This window comes from Centruroides vittatus, unplaced genomic scaffold, assembly GCF_030686945.1.
Source record: "Centruroides vittatus isolate TY-2023 unplaced genomic scaffold, ASM3068694v2 contig_1457, whole genome shotgun sequence".
Classification (NCBI taxonomy): domain Eukaryota; kingdom Metazoa; phylum Arthropoda; class Arachnida; order Scorpiones; family Buthidae; genus Centruroides; species Centruroides vittatus.
The window spans coordinates 253,879-265,083 of record NW_027120906.1 but is presented as its reverse complement, the minus strand read 5'-3'; the positions used below and the strand labels follow the sequence as shown (position 1 = coordinate 265,083).

The 11,205-nt window shown below is 28.3% G+C and overlaps 1 protein-coding gene across 5 annotated transcripts in view; it reads right to left on the bottom strand.

Annotated features, from left to right (window-relative positions):
* Positions 1–854: 854 nt before the first annotated feature.
* LOC136968389 (receptor-type tyrosine-protein phosphatase T-like) overlaps positions 855–11,205 on the bottom strand; it is a 63,787-nt gene continuing 53,436 nt past the window's right edge. For 2 of the 5 annotated variants that reach the window (XM_067262403.1, XM_067262398.1), the window contains 20 exons: positions 11,046–11,138; positions 10,700–10,950; positions 9,064–9,106; positions 8,757–8,865; positions 8,561–8,625; positions 8,280–8,434; positions 8,123–8,210; positions 7,892–7,968; positions 7,780–7,816; positions 7,603–7,700; positions 7,372–7,488; positions 7,055–7,203; positions 5,736–5,871; positions 5,503–5,652; positions 5,284–5,383; positions 4,713–4,786; positions 2,625–2,759; positions 2,408–2,545; positions 1,186–1,343; positions 855–1,058 (listed from right to left, as the gene is read on the bottom strand). In XM_067262403.1, the coding sequence (XP_067118504.1) occupies positions 890–1,058; positions 1,186–1,343; positions 2,408–2,545; positions 2,625–2,759; positions 4,713–4,786; positions 5,284–5,383; positions 5,503–5,652; positions 5,736–5,871; positions 7,055–7,203; positions 7,372–7,488; positions 7,603–7,700; positions 7,780–7,816; positions 7,892–7,968; positions 8,123–8,210; positions 8,280–8,434; positions 8,561–8,625; positions 8,757–8,865; positions 9,064–9,106; positions 10,700–10,950; positions 11,046–11,138 (2,342 nt within the window). In that variant the 3' untranslated portion in view covers positions 855–889. The remainder of the gene's footprint in view (positions 1,059–1,185; positions 1,344–2,407; positions 2,546–2,624; positions 2,760–4,712; positions 4,787–5,283; positions 5,384–5,502; positions 5,653–5,735; positions 5,872–7,054; positions 7,204–7,371; positions 7,489–7,602; positions 7,701–7,779; positions 7,817–7,891; positions 7,969–8,122; positions 8,211–8,279; positions 8,435–8,560; positions 8,626–8,756; positions 8,866–9,063; positions 9,107–10,699; positions 10,951–11,045; positions 11,139–11,205) is intronic. The other 3 variants (XM_067262399.1, XM_067262401.1, XM_067262402.1) reach the window with 3 other exon arrangements.

The following is an 11,205-nucleotide window of genomic DNA, read 5'->3' as shown; positions in this document are numbered from 1 at the left end:
CCCCAAGTGTTTGCAATTCGCCCGTTGACAACTTACAACCTATCCTTCGTATCGTGATTGCATCAGTTAACGTTCAGAACGCGTTACGGCTTTCCTTAATCACCAGAATCCATGGTGGTCAAATATCGTGAAAGCCACAACTGGAATTTCGCTTTGTGGTCGTTTTGAATTAGCCACAACGCGTTGTGGTCGTTTTTTCGCTCAATGAGCGATTTCGGTTTTTGAGCCTAACATATATTCCGAACATTCAAGTGAATAGTAATAATATTTTAATTTCGTATTAGTATTTTTAGTTTCGTATTAATTCGGCCATTTTGTCAATGTTTTTGTTCGCAATCAACCAGATTCGCGGCAAATATGTTAAATATTAAAAGTATATTTTATTAAGAGTTCAATCACAGAGTAAATAGAAAAAAGTACTCCAACATCTTTTCCTTTATTATATATACATTTTATTTATATAAAAAATATAACATAGTAAAAATGGAAAACATAAAACTGTGGATTTTAAAAGTAAAAATGCTGCTCTTGGTTATTAAATAAATATTAACAAATTATCTTGTTTATCAATTCTTAGCAATAAACATTTTGAAAGATCAAAATTCTAAACATTATATATTAGATATATATATAACAATTATACACATCTATAATAATGTAAAAGTCCTAATGAATAATGTATTTAAAATATTTATTGTATTGTGCACTAGTTTTACTGAGGCAACTTCAACAAAAGACCAAAAATCATTATTTAAGTTTATACTCCAAGTTACTCTGTAACGTTGCTTTACTTTATTGAAAATTTGCATAAGTTTCAAAAGATGCATTGAGACAATAAATATATTGCCCTGAAAAGTAAAAAACACTTTATTATTCATGGAATAATTTATTAATTGTATTTAAAATACAAGTTTCTAATTACCACGTCTTCAATGAATTGAGGTCGATTGGCACGGATACTTCTAACGGCAAAGAACACGTCCACTTCTTGTTCGTATTTTATCTTATCGCAAATAAATACAGAGCCGCAATATAATCCACAAGCACGTGCGCCGTTCCTACATTTTATGTAAAATAACTGCTTAACCTAAAATTTCTACAAACTTATTTCAATTTAAAATGTAACCATCGCTTACGTATTCTTAAATTAACAATAATATATTGAAAGCGGTGATTTATACTTACAGACATTGAACAATGACGGTGGTCGTTCCAGAATTTTGTTGCCATCTTTCTACTTTTTCGATTAAACGCAACAATATGTCGGATGAGGTGGGTAATGTACTACTCGACGACCATCCTGTCAAATGAAATTGCTTCACGACCTTTGTGACTGTCTCTTCCTAACAACGAATAAAGTTCGATATTATTTTTGTATTCTGAAATTAAGAATTATACTTTCGGTTTATTTTAATAGGTTTATCTAACACTGAAAGTTAATTATAAGTTAAGCTAGTTAAATTAATTTCTTGTTTGTTAAAAAATTGAGGATTAAAGAATTGAGTTCCTAAAGGATAATTTGTAAATTGTAATAGAATATAAAATTTACATTTAATCAATGAAAATGGTGCCAGAAGTTTGACGGATAAACGAAAAGTAAGTAAATGGAAGTTTTCTAAAAACAAAACAAAAAAGAATGTTTGATTATCAAATAAAGACTGACAAGTGAGAGTACCACGGATAACAACAAATTCAGATAACAGGGAATGTTTGTTAAGTTATTAAACTCTTTTAGGTTCGACATATTTATCGAACACAACGACTTTTCAATTATACAATAGAACATATTTATTTAATTTACATCTTTAAATATAAAGAAATACAAACCTGCAATTAAAATTAAAATTTCTGTTCTTCACAGAAGCAGCGTTGTGAATTTTACGTAAAAGCCTGAGTTTTATTATCACTTTGCTTTTTCCCGCATCTCAAATCATTCGATGCACTTTTCACTGCGTAATTTCAGCTTCTTTGCAGTTAATTATGATTTTGCCTGTGTTATCAACTTCGTCTTTTTCAATTTTGCACCTAGTTCTTCATCAATTAAAAGTAATAAAAACTAGGTAAAACCAGAACTAAGACCAATAACGAAATAAGAAGCGAAATAATATAGAATAAGCGTGCGTAGTTATTACTATTGTAGTCTTTCATTTCAAGCCAATTGGTGCATAACATTGGTATGACGGATAACAGAAGTTTTACTGCAACATATTCGAATTGAAAAAAATCTACCGCATGACTTCTATATATATTACAACAAACAGAACAGAAAATGCGTTGAACATTGATCGTTCAAATGGCTACCTGTTTATTTTAGTCAAATTCAATATAATGATTCGTACAGAATAGATTATTTTATCAGATGATTCAGAAAATATTTTGAACGTCTACAATAAAATATCAAGTATACCTGATTAGAAATATTTTTTAATTCAAAGGTTCTGACTATTATATCGCCTAGTGTTTCTTCGGAGACTTTTTTAACTTCAACGTCTTCATAAGTTTCTGTATTTTCTGGCCAATATTGCATGCAGGTCTGTAAAGTAAACTATTTGAATTTTAATAAAAATATTTGCGTATATTTACCTAACAATCATCAATTCAAATATATTATATTAACTTAATACCTCGTCCATTGGATCTAAATCGTTTAGAAGTACAATAGTAGAAGTTTTACAAGAGAAAGCCATCCTCCAGAAATCTGACACGGTTTCCGGCAATGGAGTTTGTGTGACTAGAAATGCATCTTTTTGTTTATATCCCTAAATAATTTTTGAATCAAATTATATATTTGATTTTTGACAAAACTCTTATATAAAAATTTAATAATAACACAAATCAAATTGATTTATTCTTTATTATTAAAGGTTCGTATAACTTACAAACGATAAAATATTATTATTATCTGTAGGCATAAATATTAATATTTTAAGACAAAATACTTCTGTGAAAACTACATAATAAATCAAGAACTCGAAATATATATCAAACACACCAAGAAAATTCAATTATGTTAATACAATATAGCGAATCTGTCGATTTTAGACTGTAGACTATAGACATTTTAGTTAAAATACAAAAAATACTTTAAATTAAAATATAAAAAAAGTTTTTTTTTCAATCAAACTTGTCGCAATTGTAGAGATAATCAATAAGAACAATACAAAAATATATAACACAAAGTCCTTATATTCTTTTCCACTATTTTAAAATGCAATTTAGAGCTGCATTAAAGATTTTAAATATGTCTGTGTTTATATGAGGTAAAGGTAAGGACTTTAGTGAGAAGAAAACATCTATATGGTATCTATGTTTGTCTTTCATAATTGTTGTATTTAAACTTGTATATTATACAAGATGATTCGAAAATAATTTAACTTTGAAAACATAAAGAATTTTAATCAAAAACTTACAGAATTGGTTGAGATATTATTTTATAGCAGAACACACATCAGGTTCGTCTCACGTAGGGCAGAAATGTTGCATTGGATTGAGGAAAACACTGGAATAATGTTTTCCTCAAGCCATCTATTATCAGAATTTTCAACTAGATAAGAAATTAGGAAACAGGTAAAAATTGACTTACAAGATTCTGAACAAACAGACAAGCATTCGAACAGACTGACAGTTAGACAGAGTAAATTATTAAAAAGCATATAAATATGAATGCGTTTTGTATCCTTAGCAAAGTTAATACCTCCCACCCCAGTCAGGTGTAAATCTGTTTCCTGGGAAGCCGGCATGGCGTTTCCCAAAGGAGCTAGGAAACAGATGAGGAAAAATGGACTATTAGATTGGATGAGAGAAGAGGGAGGAAGAAGAAAAAAGACATCTGGAGCAAGGATTGAAAGGGGTATAGAACTTTTTATCGTGAAAATTTTGTTCTATAATATAACGTATTTTCAGTCGAAACGCCCAATGAGTCACTGCAATTATTAAGTGTTTTATTTTTTGACATTTTTTCCGCCTTGTATAGGTTTTGATAAAATGGTACACTGGTACGTTATGGTTTCATAACCCTGAATATTGTAGACGACTGCCTTCGATACAATAGGTGTCCTAATAATTGTATATCTGGAAAATGGTTATAAAATTTAAGGAACTTTTTTCAACCTAATCAAAATTATTTTAAGAATAAATTCACAACAAAGGATCCTGATCGATTTTAATCTGGATCACTTATATTCCTTATATCTAATAATAACTAAATGGAAGCAAATATGGGAATTATAGGACTGCTGATAAAGTACAAGGCTCTTCAGGATAGCTTGTTACAATTGGAAGAAATAAAAAATATTTAATATCTATATAAAGAAAAAGTTGAAAAAACTACGAGTACGCCTATATATATATTGATAATTTTAATTTATTTCTTACATTCAATTACAAATAATTAAAATATTTAATGTTACTGTGTTAATTAGTGTTGCTAGAAAATCAATTTTCATTGGTAAAAATTACATAAAATATCAATTAATAGTTACAGTTTTAAATAGAATTTATTCGAAAGGAGTAAAATTCGTAATGAAAAATGATTTCTTAAGTTTCTTAAAATTTAAAAACAAAGAAACAAACGGAAATAGAATGGACACAATTACAGAATTTTTCCAAAAATGGTATCACTGCATAAAAGTTCAAATCAAAGTAATTACTTTTTAAATACAATATTATTCAACTAGACGTAACATATCACTATAATGCTTAAATATACTTACATCGACATAGACGGCATTAATGTATAAAGATTCCGTATTTCCTTTAACTTTCAAGATTGGGCACGAACGATCAGCTAAAATAAAATTCCACTTATTACTTATATGTAAATATATAATGAATTTTCATGTGTTTCAAATATTAGAACTCCATATTTTTTAAACGTTTACTATTAGGCTTTTTTCTCTTAAAACATATCTTAAGATGCAATTCAATATTCTAGAAACTGATTCGAAGAGGCTCACCGTCACCGTGTCCAGAATCTTAACTGTACCTGCCTTTTAGATGTCTTCGAACGTCAGGCTCTGCCTCTACGATGCGGTCGAAAACATCACGCACAGATGTTATTTCACATCATTTGACACGGAGACAGTTGAGCATAAAAAACTTACCATTGCAAAAGAGATAAAATATCTTGCAGTTGCTTTCATTTTATACAAAGAATTCTAAGAATATTTTTTATATAAAGAATATATTTTTAGAAGAATGCTAAGTTTTAGATGACTTCATATAATAAACTTTTTGCTTATTATTTTGTATTGACTTTTATTTTAAACTTAAAATAATACTTACGCGGAATAATCTTATCGCTTCTATTTTTCCCATGATTAGATGGATGTAATGCAGTTAGACAATCAGTTGTTTTCAATAATGGACATATTTTCGACAGTTTCTATTTAAAAAATAACCCATTAATCTTTATTAAATTTCTATTTCTGTTTATAATTTCAAATAGGTTCAATAACAGTCTGTAAAGTTTAAAAAAAATCTGTAAAATATGCACAAAATTACCTCAAATTGGACGTGAAACTGAGTAAGACCAGTTTTGGGATCGACTTTTTTCAAACGATTAAGAGTGGGAATAAACACTGAACAAATAATTGAAGTTCCTTCTGTACACAACGCTTCGATTAAACACTGACACGCCAGGTAATATTGATCCTATAAATAGAAAATAGTGACCATAATTAAAATTTCATAATAAAGAATTCCATTCGAAAACGAACACAATATAGAATAAATACCATCGTTTCCACCATGTTAATTCTCTGTTGTCTCATTATGTGCAATTGTGAAAGCAGATCTACGTGACTTTCGGCCGCTGCCATATCCAACATGCTATCCACTAAAATTAATGTTCCAGTTCGTCCAATACCGGCACTAAAAAATAAGTACATTTATTAATATAAATGAAATAAAAAGTTGTTATTCAATTCATTACCTTCTTTATTATTCTGTGTAAAAAACTGCAAATTTAAATTGCACGTTGCACGAAAGATGTTTGATATTCGATTACCTGAACTAAAGGTTTTGTAAGCTAATTATAATTTTTACAGTCGAATTGACTTAACAGAGCATCGAATAAGGGAGATTTATAAGGGTTTATCATTACGGAACATCATCATCCAGGGTGCATAGTGACAAGACTTGCTATACTATTATAACATTTGTTGAGATTTTTTGAAACCTTCCATTGGTCAGTTTTATACTAAACGGTTCATGCAAAGACTTACGACAGAATAATAATTAGAATAGAATAACAAACATGAATCAATTGAAAACACACGACAAGCAATTACATATTGGAAAGATATGACATATATAGGAACAAACAGTATAGATTACGTGTGCTGCCTTCTTCATCTCGAGTAGACAAGTCATTTTTGCCCATATTTAGAAGGTGACATGACCTTACATAGCATTACAGTATTGTACTTATTTATTTTTGTACTGTATGCCTATTGGGAAACGTTCGAAAATTTTGGAGTAAGGTTGTTCAACCTTTTCATTTAGACCTTCCATTATATTATTAGGAAGAAACGAGACTTGAATATATTGTATTTACTGAATATTCGAAAGAATAATAAAATTGATGATATAAGAAAAAATATGTGATTACAGTAAAATTATGTGATAATGAATTTTTACATTTCCAAGTTATATATATTTCCTAAGACACGAAAAATTGCAAAAAATTGAATACCCCGGGTAATCTTATTTCTTCACATAAGGGAGCGTGATGCAGCTATTCCCCGGAAGTTTCTCTTAATCCAACTCGACTATATTATACATTTTATACTTAAATCTTTATTACATTAATTGGTAAAAAGCAAGGAAATTATATTGATTTTAAAAACTTTCAGAAAATTTAATTTTCAAGCCGTCTGTAATTTATAAAAAATTTGAATCAGAAAATAATAACTAATTTCGTTAAACATTTTGAATATTTACTAACACAGTATTTGTATCTAATATAAATTTTTATTTTAAGTTTTTATTATATTTTAATTCATTTTAAATAATAATTTCGTAATCAAATTATTATTACTTATATTTCTCTTACCTGCAATGAAACAGAATTGGACTATTGTCTTTGGGCTTATAAGTTCTTGTTTTCAATATAAAATTACTAACTGCTATTGCATACATTGGAACACCGTGATCCGGCCACGTAGTAAAGTGAAATTGCTTAATTTCTCGAAGTTCGTTTTCCTGTAAAACAAATACACATTTGTCTTAACTGCAGTATACTGCTACTTATAAGTGCGTGCCATTCATTGATGTATATGATTATATTTGAAAATCTGTATAAAATAGGCCAGGTAATAACTATAGATTTAAGGATCATTTCAAGATGGATGTAATATTACTTTTATTTACTTTGCTAACGTGGAATGTTCGAATAACGTAATCGGCGAATATTTCGGAATCCAATAATGTCACAGTGACGGAACCAAACGTCCCTGTCGAATCTGCCCAATATTTTTCACACTTCGTCTAATTAAAACACAGAAAACATCAAATACAATATAAATATCACGAATTTAATTTAAAATAAAACAATAAAATCAAAAATTAAATAACAGTTTTATAACGAAAGAATTGATCGACCTTTCCATTTTCTACTAAATTCGTTGATATGATTATTTTGCAGACTTTTTCCTGCCAAATCATTCTCCAAAAGTCGTTAACAGTTACAGGTTTGGGACCTTCAATTCAAATGAAATAAATAAAGATCTTTAATATTTTATTAATTAATTAAACACTTCGTAATCGTAAATTGTTTACCTTGAGTGGCGATGTATCTTTTGGGAGTTTTATATCCCTAATAATTAAATTTTAAAAAATGTATGTAGAATAGCAAGGTGTCGTTCGTAAATACTTTTTTCAAGCTACTCACATCTATATAATTTGCATTGATATAATCGGAATACGGGTCGTCTGGTAACTTCTCTAAAATAACCCGCGTGGAGTCATCTAAAATTTTTGTATATAAAAATAATATAAAGTTTTTAAATAACATTTTAATAAATCGTAAAATAAGCCAAACCAAAAAAAAAAAAAAAAAAAAAAATTTAAAACTAGCTTAATTATATTATACAGTAGTTAAACACAAATACTTAACACTTACAGGGCAAAAGATTTCCATAACGGTTCTTCAGATTATTTTCGGGAATTTTTGCTGTTTCCCACGACTTATTCTGTCCCTTTTCTACGGACTAAAATTTTCCATTGTTTAGATATACATAAAAAGCATCACCTTTCTAATAAAATTACTGTAAACTAACCGCAAATTGTTTCCTTAATGTTCCATTTCGTAACGCTGTCTGAACAAAAGTTTCTAATTCGGACACAGGAATTTTTTGACTTTGAATTTCGGATATTGGTTCTAATTCTGCACACTCTTCTAAGTAACGCATCGATAAACTTATTGATTCCCGTTCTATGTAATATATTACTATATATCAATTCAAAATGTTTCGCATATTTTCGATATTATATTATTTCTTTTCGTCATTTGATTATTTCAGCTATAAAATATTACTAAATAAGAAAATGTGACTCTCACCTTTTCTTGAATCACTAATATCAAAATCTTTCATGACTGAAGCGCATTTAAATAATTTTGGATGTCTACGTTAAAAATAAAGAGATTCTTAATTACAAAAGTTATAAATGGCAATTCTGTCAATAATTTCAATTGAATAATAACAATTTTCAAAATAAATTTTGAATACAATAGGGCATATTTAATTAATATTTACCTCAAACTTATATATACAATAATTAGAATTATAACTGTAGAGCACACTAAAACACCAATTATAGTTGGAATGTTGGATCCATTGACAGTAAAATGATCTGGATTCTTAACTATGAAATTATGTTTTTAGAATTATTCCACTTTTAATATAAAACATAATTCATAATTCCTTTTTTACCAGTTATAAATTTCAAAATTAAATACATTTAATTTATTTGATTAAGATAAATCGATATCATCGAATGAGTTTTGGGCTACAATTTGAATTGGGCTTGCAATTATTTATTGAAGTTATATAAATGACTAACCTGTAACTGCTTCTGTCAAATACTTATATCCTACACGTTGTTCCTAAACATTTATAATTAATATTCAATCAATAAATAATATTGATCAGTAAAGAAAATTAATTCAGTCAATTTTAAAATCCATTTTAATACTTATTGAGTATTTTCTATAGCTATTTATGTAAATTAATATATATATATAAATGAATTTTTTACTTTGTCATAACAGTTTATTTATAAAGAATTTATACAAAAATATTTTAAATTCTTTTATAAAGAATATAAAATTCTCAAGCTCGTAGGAGAAAGTTATGCAATTCGGTTACACTTGAAGATGGCCTATCGTATTATGTTGAAAACGTTAGTGTTTTGATTAAACACAACTCAGCAAGAAAGGTGTATTTGTGGTTTATAATAAATACGTAGGCGGTTTTTTTTCAACCTTAGATGGTCCATAAAACAAAGACAAGTGTAAATAACAAAATGAATTTATTACCAAAAGTTAGGTATTAACATGGCTACTTTTTGACCTAATAACCATGAAGATTGTCATATCTGTGAACATTACCCTAATTTCCCCTGTATACTGTAAGTTAATTATCATTGTTGTATGAATATATTTACCGAAAAGGTACAATGCATGTCACTTAAATTAGTGTAATAGGTACTGTCGGTTCTAAAACGTTATTAAAAGTAACTTCTATTATTAAATACCTAATAGGATATATCTAATGATTACGGTGTTGAGATCCGTCTTATCAAATTGCTTTTTGTGCTGCAATTTTAAGAGATTATAGACCTATAATTTCCCACTGTCGTCCGTCTATCTGCCTGCCTTTCCGTAATCTCGAGAACGGAATTAGAAATATTAGAGCTGAGACAAGATATGAAAAGTTCAGGGAACAAGAAGCCTGAATAACTATACAGAAACTTCCAATGAAAACCGGAAGTTACGTTACTTCAATTTCAAACTTTGTCCCCTGAAAGCAGTTAATAGATGATCGACACGACTCTATTTTTAAAGGAAAAGTATGATGTACAGAAGCAAATCGCTACTAATTCGTGGTGAAGAGCCTGGCATTGCGACGACGTCGCAGTAAATAATTGCAAGTTATTATTATATATTCTTAACCAACATTTCTATAGCTAAATACATTTATATTTTAACTTTTATTAGACATTAAGACACTGTATATTTTTAATGGAAATTGCAATTGGAACCAACTAAAAAGATAAAGATCATCATTTATTTAATAGGAGAAAGAAAGAAATAAATAAATAAAAGAAACTTTCAAAACAATGTAATTACAGATACTGTACAAAAAAATAAAACATTATTCCTGATTAATAGGCTATTTATCATGTAGACGTAGATGTATTTATACAATTAAGTTATCACACAAACTAATAAACACGTTTACTTTGTCATTAGACGTCATTTCGTTCGTAGATAATGCTAAAATAGCTCGTCTATTGCACTTAAAATCCCGCATTCATTGCTAATTGATTTAATATTATATTTTTATAAAACGAAAATTTATATTGAGATAAATATTTGATGTGATGTTGTAAATGTTTTCGTATCAAAAATTTTGAGAAATTACACGACTATTATTATAATTATTTCATAGATGAAAATAAATCCTAGATTGCTTACCCCATTGAATTCGCTTAGTACAGCTAATCCAATTTTATATTTTTCTCCAGTAGTAAGAGGAGGGTTATAAAAACCGTTGTAATGTTTTCCATCTCCTACTGTAAAATTTATTCCTGTAGAAGGTATCTGCTCGGGATAAAATTTGGCAGCAACGTAATCTTCTCTCGATTCGTTATAACTACGAAATTCCTCTGATACAACTCTCTTTTTTCTTCTATTCTCTTTGGACACCATCACAAAGTATGCACTAAAATTACATATCCAAAAGGTTGATTTAAATGTTATTATTATAAAGATAAATAAAGGGAAATTATATTTTCATAATTCTTAATAATGCTTACCTTAATAGGACCTCGGTTAAAATAAATTGATTTTATTGAAATAATTACAGTCGTATTTGTGATGCTAGTAACTATAGGTTCGATTTCAATTACTGGTACTAGAATTAAAAAACAACAGTTTAAATATCTTATAGGATAACAAATTTTGATTTAAATTAGAAATAA